Genomic DNA, 23,994 nt, shown 5'->3' on the forward strand with positions numbered 1-23,994 from the left:
CACCTGTATATCTATATAGTATAGGTGTATATTATGTATATACAGTATATGAAGTCACTGATAAATGGCTGCCCGCCACCCACCTTTGTATCTATATAGTATAGGTGTATATTATGTATATACAGTATGTGTGAATGTATATATAGTATAGGTGTATATTATGTATATACAGTATATGAAGTCACTGATATATGGCTGCCCGCCACCCATCTGTGTATCTATATAGTATAGGGGTATATTATGTATATATAGTATATGTGTGTGTATGTATATAGTATAGGGGTATATTATGTATATATAGTATATGTGTGTGTGTGTATGTATATATAGTATAGGTGTATATTATGTATATACAGTATATGAAGTCACTGATATATGGCTGCCCGCCACCCATCTGTATATCTATATAGTATAGGTGTATATTATGTATATATAGTATGTGTTTGTATGTATATAGTATAGGTGTATATTATGTATATACAGTATATGTGTGTGTATGTATATAGTATAGGTATATATTATGTATATACAGTATATGTATATAGTATAGGTGTATATTATGTATATACAGTATGTGTGTATATATATATAGTATAGGTGTATATTATGTATATACAGTATGTGTGTATGTATATATAGTATAGGTGTATATTATGTATATACAGTATGTATGTATGTATATATAGTATAGGTGTATATTATGTATATACAGTATGTGTGTGTATATATAGTATAGGTGTATATTATGTATATACAGTATGTGTGTATGTATATAGTATAGGTGTATATTATGTATATACAGTATGTGTGTATGTATATAGTATAGGTGTATATTATGTATATACAGTATGTGTGTGTATATATAGTATAGGTGTATATTATGTATATACAGTATGTGTGTATGTATATAGTATAGGTGTATATTATGTATATACAGTATGTGTGTATGTATATATAGTATAGGTGTATATTATGTATATACAGTATGTGTGTATGTATATAGTATAGGTGTATATTATGTATATACAGTATGTGTGTGTATATATAGTATAGGTGTATATTATGTATATACAGTATGTGTGTATGTATATATAGTATAGGTGTATATTATGTATATACAGTATATGAAGTCACTGATATATGGCTGCCCGCCACCCATCTGTGTATCTATATAGTATAAGTGTATATTATGTATATATAGTATATGTGTGTGTATGTATATAGTATAGGTGTATATTATGTATATACAGTATGTGTGTATGTATATAGTATAGGTGTATATTATGTATATACAGTATGTGTGTGTATATATAGTATAGGTGTATATTATGTATATACAGTATGTGTGTATGTATATAGTATAGGTGTATATTATGTATATACAGTATGTGTGTATGTATATATAGTATAGGTGTATATTATGTATATACAGTATGTGTGTATGTATATAGTATAGGTGTATATTATGTATATACAGTATGTGTGTGTATATATAGTATAGGTGTATATTATGTATATACAGTATGTGTGTATGTATATATAGTATAGGTGTATATTATGTATATACAGTATATGAAGTCACTGATATATGGCTGCCCGCCACCCATCTGTGTATCTATATAGTATAAGTGTATATTATGTATATATAGTATATGTGTGTATGTATATACAGTATATGAAGTCACTGATATATGGCTGCCCACCACCCACCTGTATATCTATATAGTATAGGTGTATATTATGTATATACAGTATATGAAGTCACTGATATATGGCTGCCCGCCACCCATCTGTATATCTATATAGTTTAGGGGTATATTATGTATATATAGTATGTGTGTGTATGTATATAGTATAGGTGTATATTATGTATATACAGTATATATACACAGTGTATGTAAATACAGTATATGAAGTCACTGATAAATGGCTGCCCGCCACCCACCTTTGTATCTATATAGTATAGGTGTATATTATGTATATACAGTATGTGTGTGTGTATGTATATACAGTATATGCAAGTCACTGATATATGGCTGCCCGCCACCCACCTGTGTATCTATATAGTTTAGGTGTATACCTATACTATATAGATACACAGGTGGGTGGCGGGCAGCCATAAATCAGTGACTTGCATATACTGAGGCTGCAGGCCGTGGCTGATGGTGCATAATTTTACAAGTGCACTTTGACCAAATTTTGGCGTTATAACGGCGTTGGATTTTGTCTTCTGCGGTTATCGATTGTGAACTGACCCCACCTTTCTCCTCCATCTGCAGGTATATCTAAAACCAAACATTGCTGGAAGTATATTCTGATGTTTGCATTAATCTACTGATTACTAGTTATATCTATATAACTTCCTTCCATCTCTGCTGCAGAATGTCTCATTCTAAACTATCTGCACAGCGTATTGTTAACTAGACCAAGTTCCTCTTAGCTTTGTGGTATTATTCCTTGTTTGTGCCATTTTAGTGGGAGGGTATTGGGGGTTGATTGTCATCATTGCATACACATGTCAGCATTCACTATTTAACTTTCATTGGGAGGCTGCAGGTGCATAATATTAATAAGTGCATAATTTTACAAGTGCACTGTAACCAAATTTTTGCGTTATACCGGCGTTAAACCGAAGTCAAACAGAAGGAGACCACTCTAACCTCAACCCATCCAAAAAACTTGAACATCTGGACAGAGAATAAACAATATATGTAAATTCACAATCTCTTCTCTACAAGCAACAGCTGTCTGCTTCATCTGGACATTACTCACTGGACTCTGTTTGCTCACTGTAAGAACTTAACACTTTACTTGCTAATATTTGTGCTGGCTCTCTGATTTCACAAATATTTCACAGCATAATGTACTGTATCTGTGCCAATTTCAGTTTATCTCTACCTTAATTATTTGCCAAGCCTGTCATCTGTCTTCTAACACAGTTTACTTTAATAATCAATTTCTTCCCCACTAAATTTCCATTTTTCCTTCCCTCAATTATAACCTTTTATCATTACACAGATACACCTTCTTCCACTGTACTTTTACTGGCTTCTCTGCAAATCTCCTGCACACTCTCTCACATTTATACTCTATTCCTACATCTAGATTTCCTCCCCAAACTCTACCCAGCCACACCATGACCATGTTTTCAGCCAATTCCTCCTCCACTCAGTGTATACCTGATCCACTGCTTTGCCCCCTTCTTCCACCTTTATTATTTCCCCCTTATCTCCTCCACCTCCTCCTTCCTTTATCTCCCCTCCTCTGTCTGCCGTCTGCCTTCTGCCCTCTCCTCTCCCATTACTCCACATTTGTTCTCTTCTACCCCACCTGTGTCCTACTACCCCACCGCTAATCCTTCCTCCAAGCCTCCTCTCCACGCCATGCCACCCCACCTCCACCCACACCTCATTAAACTCCCTCCCTGCCCACCACCTCCAGGTTCCCTTCCCAACACTGGTGCCCACACAATCTCTCCACTACATTCATCTCAGTCACCCAAATTAATCTCACCTTCTCATCACAGCAACCCTGATAATCTCATTTACATCTCTCCCATAAACACTGTCCCTCTATCTTGTGCCCTCTGCAATGCCAGATCAGTTCTCACCCATGACCTTTTCATTTCCAAAAACTTGCATCTCCTAGCCATTACTGAAACCTGGATTTCACCCTCTGACACCACTGCCCTTGCAGCTCTCTCTTCTGGGGCCCTTCCTTCTCTCACACCCCTCGGCCCGGGGGTCGCCATGGTGGTGGTGTGGGGGTCCTTCTATCCCCAGGTTAACCCTACCAACTCCTACCCTCTGAACCATCCCTTACATTCTCTACATTTGAGGTTCATGCTATATGCCTCTTCCAACCAGTACACCTGCGAGTAGCTGTCATTTACCGTCCCCCTGGCCCTCCCTCTAAGTTCCTTGACAACTTTGCTTCCTGGCTCCCTCACTTTCTCTCCTCTGACCTCCCCTCCATTATCCTAGGTGACTTCAATATTCCAATTGATATCCCCACAGAATCCTCTGCCTCCAAACTCCTCACCCTCACATCTTCATTTGGTCTCTCCCAATGGACCTCCTCACCCTCACATGTGAGTGGGCACTCACTTGATCTTGTCTTCACTCACCGTTGTAATATTTGTAATTATTCCAACTCCCCATTTCCTCCCTGTGATCATCACCTTCTCTCTTTTAACCTCTCTCTCCCTCCTCTCCTCTACCTCCAAAGGCCACCATCACTAAGCCTAACACTGAGGCTATCAATGCCGTTTCTTTATCTTCCCTGCTTGACTCGCTTCTCTCCCCTATCCTCTCTCTCCTGCCCTGAACAAGCTGCATCCCTATACAATGCCTCCCTTACTTCTGCTCTGGACTCTGTTGCTCCGGCAATCACTAGATTTTCTCCACTTCAAATTTATGCTCTCATCCTACAGTGTTGCCCTTTCCCGCTCTAAACAGTCCTATTTCAAGAACCTCATTTCCTCCCAGTCCTCAAATCCCCAGCATCTCTTCACCACCTTCAACTCCCTCCTCTGTCTACCCCCTCCCCACTCACTGCCATTGACTTTGCTACCTACTTTACATCTAAAATCTATTCCATACATCAGGACATCACATCCCACCAGTCCCCCTGCTCTACACCTCCTCCTTTCCCTGATCACCCATCTCCATCCATTTCACCGACTCGGACAGCCTTCTCCCTTGTATCTGGGAGGAAGTCATGGCTCTCATCCGGTCCTCCCCCCTTGACCCTATCCCTTCACGTCTCCTCCGCTACCTCTCTCCTTCTGCCTGCTCCCATCTTGCCTACCTCCTCAGTCTCTCCCTCTCATCTGGCACTGTCCCTTCTGCATTCAAACATGCGATAGTCTCCCCCATTCTTAAAAACCCTACCCTTGATCCTAACATTCTCTCCAACTACCGTCCCATCTCTCTCCTCCATTTTGCCTCCAAGCTCCTTGAGCATGTTGTTTACAACCACCTTACCACCTTTCTTTCCTCCCACTCCCTCCTTGATCATTTTCAGTCTGGCTTCTGTTCTCTCCACTCCACTGAAACTGCCCTCACAAAAGTCAGCAATGACCTCCTTGCTGAGAAATCCAAGGGCCACTACTCTCTGCTTATTCTCCTTGACCTCTCTGCTGCCTTCAACACTGTTGACCACCCTTCTCCTGCTGCAAATCCTTCACTCCCTTGGTTTACGTGACACTGCCCTCTCCTGGCTGTCATCCTACCTCTCAGACCGGTCCTTCTCTATCTCTTCTCATGACTCCTCTTCCCCACCACAGCCTCTTACAGTAGGTGGTCCCCAAGGTTCCGTTCTTGGACCTCTACTATTCTCCCTCTATACATCCTCTCTAGGCGAACTCATCAGCTCTTTTGACCTCCATTATCATCTCTATGCTGATACTCAGATCTACCTTCCTCCCCTGACCTCTCCCCCTCTCTCCTCACTAGTATCTCCAACTGTCTCTCTGCTATTTCTTCCTGAATGTCCCAGCGATCTCTTAAACTTAATACACTCACTGGTCATATCCAGATTGGACTACTGTAACCTTCTCCTATCTGTCCTCCCCAACTCCCATCTCTCTCCGCTCCAGTCTGTCCTTAATGCTGCTGCTCAAATCATCTTCCTCTCCAAACGCTCTACATCTGCCTCCCCTCTCCTACAAGCCCTCCACTGGCTCCCCTCACCTACAAGCCCTCCACTGGCTCCCCTTCCCTTTTAGAATCCAATTCAAGGTTCTCACACTCACTTACAAAGCCCTCACCCATTCCTCTCCCATTTACATCTCTGATCTCATCTCACTTCACTCTCCTGTCCACACACTTCGCTCAACTAATACACGCCGCCTCTCATGCCAGCTGATTACTTCCTCCCACCTCCAAGATTTTGCCCGCGCTGCTCCCAACCTTGGGAACTCTCTCCCTCTCCCCATCAGACTCTCGACCTCTCTACAATCCTTCAAACGGGCTCTCAAGACCCACTACTTCATCATAGCCTTCCAGCTCCCATCCTAACTTGCTGCTACATGCTCCTTCCTCCCTGTTTACCCCATCTGTGTCACCCCTGTTTGTCTACCCCTCCCGTTAGAATGTAAGCTCTTACGAGCAGGGCCCTCTAACCTCTTGTGCTTCTCCTTACTTCACTTTCACCTACTTCTTACCCCTCACCAGGGCACCTAACACTTGGTTGCTTACGCTCTGTTGCATATATAGGTGTTATGGTCACTAATGTAGCAATGTATATTATCCATGTCCTTGTCCTATATTGTACTGTAAGTCAGTGGTCAAATTATTTGTTTATGTACTGTGTAAGGTGCTGCGGAACACTTGTGGCGCCATATAAATAAAGGATAATAATAATAGTATAGGTGTATATTATGTATATACAGTATGTGTGTGTATATATACAGTGTATGTAAATACAGTATATGAAGTCACTGATATATGGCTGCCCGCCACCCACTTGTGTATGTATATAGTATAGGTGTATATTATGTATATACAGTAGTTACTGATATGACAGCTACAGGTAATTGTTTTGGATGATATAATAAGTCTATACAGGGCCGCCATCAGGGGGGGACTGCCGGGCCTCCTGTCCCGGGCCCGGAGAGATAGGGGGCCCGGGTGGCAGCGACGAGGAATAGCATCGGCGCTGCTGCATTTGCACTACTATGGAGCCGGCCGCAGCAGCCAATCAGGAGAAGCCACTCCTGATTGGCTGCCGTTCCGCGAGCTGTGATTAGCATGCGACCAGCTCAATAGTATTCAGCTGGCCCAGAGCCAATCACAGCTTGTGGAACAGCAGCCAATCAGAAGCGGCTGCTCCTGATTGGCTGCCGTTCCGCGAGCTGTGATTGGCTCCCGGCCAGCTCAATAGTATTCAGCTGGCCGCGAGCCAATCACAGCTTGCGGAACAGCAGCCAATCAAAAGCGGCTGCTCCTGATTGGCTGCCGTTACGCGAGCCAATCACAGCTGGCTCCATACATCTAATACCGCAGCGCAGATGATTTTTCTCCGTCTGCCGCCCGATGCATTCCGCGCCGCTGCCTCCCTGGCCCCTTTCTCAGGTAAGTGTATGTTTGTGTTGGACCTGTCTTGTGCCCCTACTTGAATACAGCCAGCCTTCCCTAAGCCCTCTCCTTCCCAGCCATCCTTCCTTTCCTGCCCAACCCCCAGTGCAGCCAGCCTTCCTTTCCTGCCCACCTCCCCCCCCCAGTTCAGCCAGCCTTCTTTTCCCGCCCACCCCCCCAGTGCAGCCACCCTTCTTTTCCCACCCACCTCCCCAGTGTAGCCAGCCTTCTTTTCCCGCCCACCCCCCCAGTGCAGCCAGCCTTCTTTTCTTGCCCACCCCCCCAGTGCAGCCAGCCTTCTTTTCTTGCCCACCCCCCCAGTGCAGCCAGCCTTCTTTTCTTGCCCACCCCCCCAGTGCAGCCAGCCTTCTTTCCCTGCCCCCCCAGTGCAGCCAGCCTTCCCTGCCCACCCCCCCTAGTGCAGCCAGCCTTCCTTCCCTGCCCACCCCCCCCAGTGCAGCCTTCCTTTCCTGCCCACCCCCCCCAGTCCAGCCAGCCATCCTTCCCTGCCTACCCCCCAGTCCAGCCAGCCATCCTTCCCTTCCCACCCCCCCAGTGCAGCCAGCCATCCTTCCCCGCCTACCCCCCAGTCCAGCCAGCCATCCTTCCCTGCCCACTCCCCCAGTGCAGCCAGCCTTCCTTCCCTGCCCACTCCCCCAGTGCAGCCAGCCTTCCTTCCCTGCCCACTCCCCCAGTGCAGCCAGCCACCCTTCCCTGCCCACTCCCTCAGTGCAGCCAGCCACCCTTCCCTGCCCACCCCCCCAGTCCACCCAGCATTCCTTCCCTGCCCACCCCCCCCAGTCCAGCAAGCCTTCCCTGTACTACCTCCCCCTTCTAGTCCAGCCAACCAGCATGTCTTCTCTGACCTAGTCCAGCCAGTCTTCCCTGCGGCACCCCTATGTCTAACCAGCCAGCAAGACTTCTCTTCCCTGCTTCTCCCCTAGTCCAGCCGGCCTTCCCTGCCCTTTCCCCCCCCAGACCAAACCATCCTTCCATGCCCTTTGCCACCCCAATCCACTTCCCTGCCCTGTGCCCCCCAATTAATATCCAGTCTTCTCTACCCTGTGCCCCCCCTCCACCATGTCTAGCCATCCCTGATTTACACACCAATTGAGGTACCATCCCCGAAGTACCTCCACCCACATTATCCACCCAAGTCTGCCCTATACCCCGGGGGGCCCTGCCTATTTTGTTAGTACCGGGCCCCAACATTTCTGATGGCAGCCCTGAGTCTATATATCAATATACTATGTAATTATATTGTGGAGGATTCACACTACAGTAGCAGAGACTATTGGATAAAGATACCTTTTACAGGAGTGTCATCGTACCACTACACGTGAGTTGGGGTACGAACCCATCATTTGCATACAAATATACCTTGATATGAATTAACATCTACAATATAGTGTGAGTTGAGGTACGCTATTTAAAAATAACGTCCTCTTCTAACATACCATTATTACCATACGGGATAATTTTGTATACATCTAAGGATGGTATCTGACTAGAAGGATTGAATAAAGATACCCTGATGTGTCTTCATCTATGAGGGGGAAAAGTGAGTTTGGTACGCTATCCCTCCTTAGATGATTTCTGGTCAGCATAACTTTTTTCATACACACCATTGTGGACTTAGAGATGTATGTAGAAGACAACAGACTCTAGTATATTTCATCTGTTACTAAGAAAATTACGTTGACATTCAAGGGATGTATCACTGTTATACATTTTTTTTTAAAATGCGCCGCAGATTTTGTCCAGTACCATTCTGTATGTTATACTGATATATGGCTGCCCGCCACCCATCTGTATATCTATATAGTATAGGTGTATAGTATGTATATACAGTATATGTGTGTGTATGTATATACAGTATATGCAAGTTACTGATATATGGCTGCCCGCCACCCATCTGTATATCTATATAGTATAGGTGTATAGTATGTATATACAGTATATGTGTGTGTATGTATATACAGTATATGCAAGTTACTGATATATGGCTGCCCGCCACCCATCTGTATATCTATATAGTATAGGTGTATAGTATGTATATACAGTATATGTGTGTGTATGTATATACAGTATATGAAGTCACTGATATATGGCTGCCCGCCACCCATCTGTATATCTATATAGTATAGGGGTATATTATGTATATATAGTATATGTGTGTGTATGTATATACAGTATATGTGTGTGTATGTATATACAGTATATGTGTGTATGTATATACAGTATATGTGTGTATGTATATACAGTATATGAAGTCACTGATATATGGCTGCCCGCCACCCATCTGTATATCTATATAGTATAGGGGTATATTATGTATATATAGTATATGTGTGTGTATGTATATACAGTATATGTGTGTGTATGTATATACAGTATATGTGTGTGTATGTATATACAGTATATGTGTGTATGTATATACAGTATATGAAGTCACTGATATATGGCTGCCCGCCACCCACCATTGTATGTATATACAGTATATGAAGTCACTGATATATGGCTGCCCGCCACCCATCTGTATATCTATATAGTATAGGTGTATAGTATGTATATACAGTATATGTGTGTGTATGTATATACAGTATATGCAAGTCACTGATATATGGCTGCCCGCCACCCATCTGTATATCTATATAGTATAGGGGTATATTATGTATATATAGTATATGTGTGTGTATGTATATACAGGGCCCGATTGAGGGCTACATGGGCCTGGAGCTGAAAATGATCCAGGGCCTATTATGAGAAGCAGATGAGGTGTGACCAGTGCTGTGTGGTGTGGTCGGAGCCACATGGGCATATACACACTCTATAATCTCAGCCCCAATGTCTTCGTAAATATGTAAAAGAAAAAAAATGCATTATTCTGTGAGGTAAATAGAAATACAATTTTACTACTGATTTATGGCTGACCGTGTGGAGAGTAGATGGTCAGTCAACATGTCAACATCCTGCTGTCATGATGATGGGCCTATTTTTATTTGGAGGCCTGGAGCTGTAGCTCCATCCGCCCCATTGTTAATCTGGCCCTGTGTATATACAGTATATGAAGTCACTGATATATGGCTGCCTGCCACCCATCTGTGTATCTATATAGTATAGGTGTATATTATGTATATACAGTATATGAAGTCACTGATATATGGCTGCCCGCCACCCATCTGTGTATCTATATAGTATAGGTACATATACAGTATGTTATATGTGTGTGTATATATATATATATATATATATATATATATACATACACACACACACACACACACACACACATATATATACATACACACACACACAGTAAGGTGCATAAATATTGGGACATTGACAGAACTTTCATATTTTGGCCTCTATTCACCACCACAATGGCTTTGAAATGAAACAAACAAGATGTGCTTTAACTGCAGACTTTCAGATTTAATTTTAGGGTAATTACATCCAAATCAGGTGAACGGTGTAGGAATTACAATGGTTTCTATATGTGCCTCCCACTTTTTAAGGGGCCAAAAGTAATGGGAATATCAACTCAAAAGCTATTTCATGGACAGGTGTGGGCTATTCCCTCGTTATTTCATTATCAATTAAGCAGGTAAAAGGTCTGGAGTTGATTCTAGGTGAGACATTTGCATTTGGAATCAGTTGCTGTCGACTCTCAATATGAGATCCAAAGAGCTGTCACTATCAGTGAAGCCATCATTAGGCTGAGAAATCAAAACAAACCCATCCGAGAGATAGCAAAAACATTAGGTGTGGCCAAATCAACTGTTTGGAACATTCTTAAAAAGAAAGAACGCACCGGAGAGCTCAGCATCACCAAAAGACCCGGAAGACCACGGAAAACAACTGTGGTGGATGACAGAAGAATTATTTCCCTGGTGAAGAAATCAAGACCACTCTCCAGGAGGTAGGTGTATATGTGTCAAAGTCAACAATCAAGAGAAGACTTCACAAGAGTGAATATAGAGGGTTCACCACAAGATGTAAACCATTGGTGAGCCTCAAAAACAGGAAGACCAGATTAAAGTTTGCCAAACAACATCTAAAAAAGCCATTACAGTTCTGGAACAACATCCTATGGACAGATGAGACAAAGATCAACTTGTACCAGAGTGATGGGAAGAGGAGAGTATGGAGAAGGAAAGGAACTGCTCATGATCCAAAACATACCACCTCATCAGTGAAGCATGGTGGTGGTAGTGTCATGGCATGGGCATGTATGGCTGCCAATGGAACTGGTTCCCTTGTATTTATTGATGATGTGACTGATGACAAAAGCAGCAGAATGAATTCTGAAGTGTTTCGGGCAATATTATATGCTCATATTCAGTCAAATGCTTCAGAACTCATTGGACGGCACTTCACAGTGCAGATGGACAATGACCCGAAGCAAACTGCAAAAGCAACCAAGGAGTTTTTTAAGGCTAAAAAGTGGAATGTTATGCAATTGCCAAGTCAATCCCCTGACCTGAATCTGATTGAGCATGCATTTCACTTGATGAAGACAAAACTGAAGGGAAAATGCCCCAAGAACAAGCAGGAACTGAAGACATTTGCAGTAGAGGCCTGGCAGAGCATCACCAGAGATGAAACCCAGCGTCTGGTGATGTCTATGCGTTCCAGACTTCAGGCTGTGATTGCCTGCAAAGGATTTGCAACAAAGTATTAAAAAGTGAAAGTTAGATTTAGGATTTAGTTTGTCCCATTACTTTTGGCCCCTTAAAAAGTGGGAGGCACATATAGAAACCGTTGTAATTCCTACACCGATCACCTGATTTGGATGTAATTACCCTAAAATTAAATCTGAAAGTCTGCAGGTAAAGCACATCTTGTTTGTTTCATTTCAAAGCCATTGTGGTGGTGACTAGAGGCCAAAATATGACAATTCTGTCAATGTCCCAATATTTATGCACCTGACTGTATATGTGTGTGTGTATATATATATAACCCTGCAGCTGGGAGCACCCCTCTGCCGTGTCCATGGCTGCTGCCCCTTCCTGCCTGTATGTAGAATCATGGGGCCCCTGGGTAACTGCCCATTAAGCCCATACGAAGAGGTGATCCTGGTATATATTATAATTATATATATATATATATATTATACACATATACACACACATACATACACACACACAGTATATACGTGTGTATATACAGTATGTGTGTGCATGTATGTACAGTAATATATATCACAGACATTTAACACTCGGCTAATTACACCATCTCCTATGTATAACTGATATACAGAAGTCTATATTACACATTTGCAGATATACGATACAATTAGCTACTGATAACTAAATGATCATAACCATCATCTGCCCATATCGGAGGGGGCAGGAGTCTTGTGAGTTTATAGATACCCCCCCAACCCAGGTGTGAGCTGTAGTTACTTATAAAATGACTGAGGGGCTTATTCATCACACGATAAATGGCCCGGTAACCATACGGAAACACTAGCATAATTAGACTACCGGGCTATTCATAATCATGGTCCGATAAGACCACCTGATGTACAGCAAACTCCGAAAACAACGTTTCCAGAGTTTGCTTCCGAGAACAAGCGCCATGTTCACGGATCCCTGCTCCTTCCTATGGGAAGGAGTTCCGGGGATACGAGCGGATCCCTCCACAGCATCCTCACTACCTGCATGCGACGGGGAGCAGGTAAGTAATGAAAGTAGCTGCGATATGAACCATGGGGACAAATGCTTTTCAGAGCAGCTGTCCCCGCACCGGAGCAATGATGAATTGTCCGATGTCACGTTTCCCTCGCAGCGAGTCCAATACTTCATCATCAGAGGCCATACGGCATTCGATGATGAATAGGCCCCTGAGTGACTTGTAATTTGTGCCACCATCCGTAGCAATATACATCCCTCTGACCAGTCACGGGGCAATGGATAAAGCCTGCTTGGGTACATAACAGACAGACCAGGGTCACAGCAAAACTTACCTGTCTCTAAGGCTTCCAGAGCCTGCATCATTCCTGCAGCAAACTGCCCGGCCTCCTCCTTATTGCTGAAATTCAGCCCCCACACCTGCCGGGCATCCCGCCATTGGTGGAAGTTCGGCGTGGCCTGATTGTACTTCAGTCCTCTAATAAGTGGGCAATTGATCACAACCTTTACGTGGAAAAAAGCAGAAAGACCATGAAAAATCAGTGCACGGCCTCAGGCCTCTAATCTATTTATCTGTGGTACCCCCTGTAATCTGTATTCCTATTTATCCGTGGTACCCCCTGTAATCTGTATTCCTATTTATCCGTGGTACCCCCTGTAATCTGTATTCCTATTTATCTGTGGTACCCCCTGTAATCTGTATTCCTATTTATCTGTGGTACCCCCTGTAATCTGTATTCCTATTTATCTGTGGTACCCCCTGTAATCTGTATTCCTATTTATCTGTGGTACCCCCTGTAATCTGTATTCCTATTTATCCGTGGTACCCCCTGTAATCTGTATTCCTATTTATCCGTGGTACCCCCTGTAATCTGTATTCCTATTTATCCGTGGTACCCCCTGTAATCTGTATTCCTATTTATCTGTGGTACCCCCTGTAATCTGTATTCCTATTTATCCATGGTACCCCCTGTAATCTGTATTCCTATTTATCCTATTTATTCCTATTTATCTGTGGTACCCCCTGTAATCTGTATTCCTATTTATCTGTGGTACCCCCTGTAATCTGTATTCCTATTTATCCGTGGTACCCCCTGTAATCTGTATTCCTATTTATCCGTGGTACCCCCTGTAATCTGTATTCCTATTTATCCGTGGTACCCTCTGTAATCTGTATTCCTATTTATCCGTGGTACCCCCTGTAATCTGTATTCCTATTTATCCGTGGTACTCCCTGTAATTTGTATTCCTATTTATCCGTGGTCCCCCCTGTAATCTGTATTGCTGACTATCCCTGCGCTCCCTGTAATATGTACTCCTGATTATCCCTGCGCTCCCTGTAATATGTACTCCTGATTATCCCTGCGCTCCCTGTAATATGTAGTCCTGATTATCCCTGCGCTCCCTGTAATATGTACTCCTGATTATCCCTGTGTTCCCTGTAATATGTACTCCAGATTATCCCTGTGTTCCCTGTAATATAAGCTATATACAGCGGAGGCACTGCTACCACAACCTCTGACGTATTTGATTTTGCAGTGAGAATAACACACATTAATGTGGAAGCTGAAGGTTATTCTGGGAGAGTCACTGACATTTGCTGTAAATATTAATACTTAAACTGTTCTTCCTGTAGAGTATATTATGGAGCCTATTCATCATGTCAGTAATCGGGGTCGGAATGGACTCCGATAACTAACATTCTAACTTGCCGCTGAATCCAAAGGAATTTATCATTGCTACGGCGCGGTGACAGCTGATGGGAAATAATCTGTCCCCGCGAGCAGCTTCACTGCTTCTTTTCAGAGCAGTGACGGGAGTGAGCATGCGCGGCCTACAGGTCACATGTGCACAAGAGCCCCAATATCCGCTGGAAAGAGCTGGACAGGGCCGCAGGGATCAGAAAGGATCCCTCTCTGCAACCCGGACCTCCTTCCCATAGGGAACGGCGAATGCTACCGCACTAAAGTTAGCAGCACAAGTTAGCAGCACAGATGGTGTTCGGCAGCACAGATGGCGTAATGGCAGCATTACTGCCTCACAGCACTGAGGTCGTTGGTTCGATACCCACTACGGCCCTAACTGTGTGGAGTTTGTATATTCTCCCTGTGCTTGCGTGGGTTTCCTCCGGGTTCTCCGGTTTCCTCCCACACTCCAAAAATATACTGGTAGGTTAATTGGCTCCTAACAAAATTACCCCTATTGTGTGTATGTGCGTGTGCATGTGGTAGGGAATATAGATTGTAAGCTCCACTGGGGCAGGGACTGATGTGAATGGCCGAATATTCTCTGTAAAAGCGCTGCGGAATATGTGTGCGCTATATAAATAACTGGTAATAAATAAAATAAAAAATAAATAAATATATTTGGAGCATGATGAATTCTGTCCCTATACTAGTGTATGGGGACAGCGGCCATTCTGGGAGAGGAAGGTAAGCAGGAAATATCTGTGATACTAGTGTATGAGGACAGCGGGCAATTCCAGGAGAGGAAGGTAAGCAGGAGATATCTGTGATACTAGTGTATGGGGACAGCGGCCATTCCGGGAGAGAAAGGTAAGCAGGAGATATCTGTGATACTAGTGTATGGGGATAGTGGGCCATTCCGGGAGAGAAAGGTAAGCAGGAGATATCTGTGATACTAGTGTATGGGGACAACTGGCCATTCCGGGAGAGAAAGGCAAGCAGGAGATATCTGTGATACTAGTGTATGGGGACAGCGGGCCATTCCGGGAGAGGAAGGTAAGCAGGAGATATCTGTGATACTAGTGTATGGGGACAGCAGGCCATTCCGGGAGAGGAAGGTAAGCAGGAGATATCTGTGATACTAGTGTATGGGGACAGCAGGCCATTCCGGGAGAGGAAGGTAAGCAGGAGATATCTGTGATACTAGTGTATGGGGACAGCGGCCATTCCGGGAGAGGAAGGTAAGCAGGAGATATCTGTGATACAAGTGTATGGGGACAGCGGGCAATTCCGGGAGAGGAAGGTAAGCAGGAGATATCTGTGATACTAGTGTATGGGGACAGCGGGACATTCCGGGAGAGTAAGGTAAGCAGGAGATATCTGTGATACAAGTGTATGGGGACAGCGGGCAATTCCGGGAGAGGAAGGTAAGCAGGAGATATCTGTGATACTAGTGTATGGGGACAGCGGGACATTCCGGGAGAGGAAGGTAAGCAGGAGATATCTGTGATACTAGTGTATGGGGACAGCGGGACATTCCGGGAGAGTAAGGTAAGCAGGAGATATCCGTGATACTAGTGTATGGGGACAGCGGACATTCCGGGAGAGGAAGGTAAGCAGGAGATATCCGTGATACTAGTGTATGGGGACAGCGGACATTCCGGGAGAGGAAGGTAAGCAGGAGATATCTGTGATACTAGTGTATGGGGACATCGGGACATTCCGGGAGAGGAAGGTAAGCAGGAGATATCTGTGATACTAGTGTATGGGGACAACTGGCAATTCCGGGAGAGAAAGGTAAGCAGGAGATATCTGTGATACTAGTGTATGGGGACAGCGGCCATTCCGGGAGAAGAAGGTAAGCAGGAGATATCTGTGATACTAGTGTATGGGGACAGCGGGCAATTCCGGGAGAGGAAGGTAAGCAGGAGATATCTGTGATACTAGTGTATGGGGACAGCGGGCCATTCCGGGAGAGTAAGGTAAGCAGGAGATATCTGTGATACTAGTGTATGGGGACAGCGGGACATTCCGGGAGAGTAAGGTAAGCAGGAGATATCCGTGATACTAGTGTATGGGGACAGCGGACATTCCGGGAGAGGAAGGTAAGCAGGAGATATCCGTGATACTAGTGTATGGGGACATCGGGACATTCCGGGAGAGGAAGGTAAGTAGGAGATATCTGTGATACTAGTGTATGGGGACATCGGGACATTCCGGGAGAGGAAGGTAAGTAGGAGATATCTGTGATACTAGTGTATGGGGACATCGGGACATTCCGGGAGAAGAAGGTAAGCAGGAGATATCTGTGATACTAGTGTATGGGGACAGCGGCCATTCCGGGAGAAGAAGGTAAGCAGGAGATATCTGTGATACTAGTGTATGGGGACAACTGGCAATTCCAGGAGAGGAAGGTAAGCAGGAGATATCCGTGATACTAGTGTATGGGGACATCGGGACATTCCGGGAGAGGAAGGTAAGTAGGAGATATCTGTGATACTAGTGTATGGGGACATCGGGACATTCCGGGAGAGGAAGGTAAGTAGGAGATATCTGTGATACTAGTGTATGGGGACATCGGGACATTCCGGGAGAAGAAGGTAAGCAGGAGATATCTGTGATACTAGTGTATGGGGACAGCGGCCATTCCGGGAGAAGAAGGTAAGCAGGAGATATCTGTGATACTAGTGTATGGGGACAACTGGCAATTCCAGGAGAGAAAGGTAAGCAGGAGATATGTGATACTAGTGTATGGGGACAGCGGGACATTCCGGGAGAGTAAGGTAAGCAGGAGATATCTGTGATACTAGTGTATGGGGACAGCGGACATTCCGGGAGAGGAAGGTAAGCAGGAGATATCCGTGATACTAGTGTATGAGGACAGCGGCCATTCCGGGAGAGAAAGGTAAGCAGGAGATATGTGATACTAGTGTATGGGGACAGCGGGCCATTACGGAAGAGAAAGGTAAGCAGGAGATATCTGTGATACTAGTGTATGGGGACAGCGGCCATTCCGGGAGAGGAAGGTAAGCAGGAGATATCTGTGATACTAGTGTATGGGGACAGCGGACATTCCGGGAGAGGAAGGTAAACAGGAGATATCTGTGATACTAGTGTATGGGGACAGTGGGCCATTCCAGGAGAGAAAGGTAAGCAGGAGATATATGTGATACTAGTGTATGGGGTATATATCTGTGATACTAGTGTATGGGGACAGCGGCCATTTCGGGAGAGGAAGGTAAGTAGGAGATATCTGTGATACTAGTGTATGGGGACATCGGGACATTCCGGGAGAGGAAGGTAAGCAGGAGATATCTGTGATACTAGTGCATGGGGACATCGGGACATTCCGGGAGAGGAAGGTAAGCAGGAGATATCTGTGATACTAGTGTATGGGGACATCGGGACATTCCGGGAGAGGAAGGTAAGCAGGAGATATCTGTGATACTAGTGTATGGGGACAGCGGCCATTCCGGGAGAGAGGTGTAAGCAGGAGATATCTGTGATACTAGTGTATGGGGACAGTGGCCATTCCGGGAGAGAGGTGTAAGCAGGAGATATCTGTGATACTAGTGTATGGGGACAGCGGGCCATTCCGGGAGAGGAAGGTAAGCTGGAGACATCTGTGATACTAGTATATGGGGACAGCGGGACATTCCGGGAGAGGAAGGTAAGCAGGAGATATCTGTGATACTAGTGTATGGGGACAGCGGCCATTCCGGGAGAGGAAGGTAAGCAGGAGATATCTGTGATACTAGTGTATGGGGACAGCGGCCATTCTGGGAGAGAAAGGTAAGTAGGCGATATCTGCGATATGTCCTGCTTTATCTTCTTGATGAATGGCCTGGAAATTTAATTTTTACAATTGCCTGCTTTTGTAAAAATTAAGTGATGGTTAATAGGCCCCTAAGGTTCCTATTCATCATGTTAATTATTGGGGTCCAAATGTATCCCGATAATTAACATCCTAAGTCGCCGCGGCAATTCAACATTGCTCCCACGCGGTGACAGCTGATGGAAAATCAGCTGCCCCTGCGAGTGGCTTCACAGCTCATTTTCGGAGCAGTGAATCCTGTTTTTGTGAAAATGAGTTGATGAATATGAGCTGGAGAGATCAGTGTAGTGCAGTACCTACAGTCAGCCTGCGGGCGGAGCTGTGTCTCTCCCCATGCACAGACTATTCAGAGCACAAAATAATATAAGGAAGGAAAATGCTTTTAAATCCTATAATTATGTTATATTTTGATTGTATGTAAAACATGGGATTAAAGAAAATCCCTTAATCAGACAAAGACAAAGGCAGAGAAATTACTGATAGATTCCCTTTCATATCAAATGGGGACAGAAATGAAAAACACAACCAAACGTCGCGGGCTGCGCTGTACGAGTGTGACGTCGCGGGCTGCGCTGTACGAGTGTGACGTCGCGGGCTGCGCTGTACGAGTGTGACGTCGCGGGCTGCGCTGTACGAGTGTGACGTCGCGGGCTGCGCTGTACGAGTGTGACGTCGCGGGCTGCGCTGTACGAGTGTGACGTCGCGGGCTGCGCTGTACGAGTGTGACGTCGCGGGCTGCGCTGTACGAGTGTGACGTCGCGGGCTGCGCTGTACGAGTGTGACGTCGCGGGCTGCGCTGTATGAGTGTGACGTCACGGGCTGCGCTGTACGAGTGTGACATCACGGTGAGCACTGTACTAGTGTGACATCACGACGAGCACTGTACTAGTGTGACATCATGACGAGCACTGTACGAGTGTGACATCACGACGAGCACTGTACGAGTGTGACATCACGGCGAGCACTGTACTAGTGTGACATCATGGCGAGCAGCGGGATAGGGCACAGGAGAGACTAATGTATGTACAGGGCCTCTCAGGGACATACTCAGGACACTGCGCTGATACATATTTCATTACAGGCTATTTCCACTCCAGGAAACAGACAGCAGCAATCTCACTGCAGAGCTCTCTACACGGCACCTCGGACACTTCCATATACATCACAATATACTGCACCTCTCTCCCACTTTCCTAATAGCACCCAATACATACTGGTGTGTGTGTATATATATATATATATATATATATATATAAATATCATTATGTGCCCCTATCCAGTGTACACACTGCTGCCCCATAGTACCGGCACGCCCTGATATATTATTATTACACACAGTTACTGTACTGTTACTTATTTTAGTCTTTGTTCCTTGTACTCGGTGCAGTTTCTGGTCTCCTATAACAGAAGGAAGTGTCTTCTGCGATCAGCCTGTTATAGACTATTTCAAGGTAAATTTCCAAAAAAAAAAGAAAAGGGGAACCACGACTTCCGTAATGATGATTATTATTTGTAAGAGACACCTCAGGCTGCAGAGTTGTGTTTTTACATAACAGGACATGACTTGGTTCTTGTCACATAATTACACTTCCTAAACCAATTCTGCTTTCCCTGGTCACACATATTACACACTGCACTATACAATCACACAGATCACACACAAACAGACACACACATTACACACAGCACTATACAATCACACACACACACACATATATTACACACATTACACACAGCCCCATATAATCACACACAGCACCATACAATCACACACATATTACACACAGCACTATACAATCACATACACATTACACACATCACTATACAAACACAGATATTACACACAGCACTATACAAACACACACATATTACACACTGCACTATACAATCACACAGATCACGCACATTACACACAGCACTATACAATCACACAGATCACACACATTACACACAGCACTATACAATCACACACACACATATATTACACACATTACACACAGCCCCATATAATCACACACAGCACCATACAATCACACACATATTACACACAGCTCTATACAATCACACAGATCACACACACACACACATTACACACAGCACTATACAATCACACACACACATATTACACACATTACACACAGCCCCATATAATCACACACAGCACCATACAATCACACACATATTACACACAGATCACACACACACACATTACACACAGCACTATACAATCACACACACACATATATTACACACATTACACACAGCCCCATATAATCACACACAGCACCATACAATCACACACATTACACACAGCTCAATACAATAACACACAGCACTATACAATCACATACACATTACACACAGCACTATACAATCACACAGATATTACACACAGCACTATACAATCACACACATTACACACAGCACTATACAATCTCACACACACACATATTACACACAGCACCATACAATCACACACAGACACACATATTACACACAGCACCATATAATCACACACACACAGATATTACACAGCACTATACAAACACACAGATATTACACACACCACTATACAATCACACAGATATTACACACACCACTATACAATCACACACACATTACACACAGCACTATACAATCACACACACACATTACACACAGCACTATACAATCACACACATTACACACAGCACTATACAATCACACACATTACACACAGCACTATACAATCACACACACACATTACACACAGCACCATACAATCACACACAAAGACACACATATTACACACAGCACCATATAATCACACACACACACATATTACACACAGCACCATACAATCACACAGCACTATACAAACACACAGATATTACACAGCACTATACAAACACACAGATATTACACACAGCACTATACAATCACACACACACATTACACACAGCACTATACAATCACACAGATATTACACACAGCACTATACAATCACACACACATTACACACAGCACTATACAATCACACACAGCACTATACAATCACACACACACATTACACACAGCACTATACAATCACACATATATTACACACCGCACTATACAATCACACACAGCACTATACAATCACACACACACACATTACACACAGCCCCATATAATCACACACACACATTACACAGCACTATACAAACACACAGATATTACACACAGCACTATACAATCACACACACATTACACACAGCACTATACAATCACACACAGCACTATACAATCACACACACATTACACACAGCCCCATATAATCACACACACATTACACACAGCACTATACAATCACACACAGCACTATACAATCACACACACACACTACACACAGCACTATACAATCACACAGATATTACACACCGCACTATGCAATCACACACATTACACACAGCACTATACAATCACACACACATTACACACAGCACCATACAATCACACACAAAAACACACATATTACACACAGCACCATACAATCACACAGATATTACACAGCACTATACAAACACACAGCACTATACAATCACACACACACATATTACACACAGCACTATACAATCACACACACACATTACACACAGCACTATACAATCACACACACATTACACACAGCACTATACAATCACACACATTACACACATCACCATATAATCACACACACACATATTACACAGCACTATACAAACACACAGATATTACACACAGCACTATACAATCACACAGATATTACACAGCACTATACAAACACACAGCACTATACAATCACACACACACACATTACACACAGCACTATACAATCACACACACACATTACACACAGCACTATACAATCACACAGATATTACACAGCACTATACAAACACACAGATATTACACAGCACTATACAAACACACAGATATTACACACAGCACTATACAATCACACACACACATTACACACAGCACTATACAATCACACAGATATTACACACAGCACTATACAATCACACACACATTACACACAGCACTATACAATCACACACAGCACTATACCAGCACACACACACACACATTACACACAGCACTATACAATCACACATATATTACACACCGCACTATACAATCACACACACACATTACACACAGCCCCATATAATCACACACACACTACACAGCACTATACAATCACACAGATATTACACACAGCACTATACAATCACACACACATATTACACACAGCACTATACAATCACACACACATATTACACACAGCACTATACAATCACACAGATATTCCACACAGCACTATACAATCACACACACATATTACACACAGCACTATAGAATCACACAGATATTACACACAGCATTATACAATCATACACACACATATTACACACAGCACTATACAATCACACACACATATTACACACAGCACTATACAATCACACAGATATTACACACAGCACTATACAATCACACAGATATTACACACAGCACTATACAATCACACACACATATTACACACAGCACTATAGAATCACACAGATATTACACACAGCATTATACAATCATACACACAGCACTATACAATCACACAGATATTACACACAGCACTATACAATCACACAGATATTACACACAGCACTATACAATCACACACACATATTACACACAGCACTATAGAATCACACAGATATTACACACAGCATTATACAATCATACACACAGCACTATACAATCACACACACATATTACACACAGCACTATACAATCACACATATATTACACACCGCACTATACAATCACACACAGCACTATACAATCACACACACACACACATTACACACAGCCCCATATAATCACACACACACTACACAGCACTATACAAACACAGATATTACACACAGCACTATACAATCACACACATTACACACAGCACTATACAATCACACACACTACTATACAATCACACACACACATATTACACAGCACTATACAAACACACAGATATTACACACAGCACTATACAATCACACACACACACATATTACACACAGCACTATACAATCACACACATTACACACAGCACTATACAATCACACACAAATATTACACACAGCACTATATAATCACACACACATATTACACACAGCACTATACAATCACACAGATATTACACACAGCACTATACAATCACACACACACACATATTACATACAGCACTATACAATCACACACAACACTATACAATCACACACACTATACAATCACACACATTACACATAGCACTATACAATCACAGGTATTACACACAGCACCATCCAATCACACAGATATTACACACAGCACTATACAATCACACACTCACATATTACACAGCACTATACAAACACACAGATATTACACACAGCACTATACAATCACACACACACATATTACACACAGCACCATATAATCACACACTCACATATTACACAGCACTATACAAACACACAGATATTACACACAGCACTATACAATCACACACACATTACACACAGCACTATACAATCACACAGATATTACACACAGCACTATACAATCACACACACATATTACACACAGCACTATAGAATCACACAGATATTACACACAGCATTATACAATCATACACACACATATTACACACAGCACTATACAATCACACACACATATTACACACAGCACTATACAATCACACAGATATTACACACCGCACTATA

At 43.5% G+C, this 23,994-nt stretch overlaps 1 protein-coding gene across 2 annotated transcripts in view; it reads right to left on the minus strand.

Annotated features, from left to right (window-relative positions):
- The window catches only part of VASP (vasodilator stimulated phosphoprotein), a 63,458-nt gene that overhangs the window by 34,079 nt on the left and 5,385 nt on the right, over window positions 1–23,994 (minus strand). For both annotated transcript variants that reach the window (XM_088447017.1, XM_088447016.1), the window contains exon 2: window positions 13,051–13,219. In XM_088447017.1, coding sequence (XP_088303143.1) covers window positions 13,051–13,219 — 169 coding nt within the window. The remainder of the gene's footprint in view (window positions 1–13,050; window positions 13,220–23,994) is intronic.

Source organism: Taudactylus pleione, unplaced genomic scaffold (genome assembly GCF_031769625.1).
Source record: "Taudactylus pleione unplaced genomic scaffold, aTauple2 ptg000409l, whole genome shotgun sequence".
NCBI classification, from domain to species: domain Eukaryota; kingdom Metazoa; phylum Chordata; class Amphibia; order Anura; family Myobatrachidae; genus Taudactylus; species Taudactylus pleione.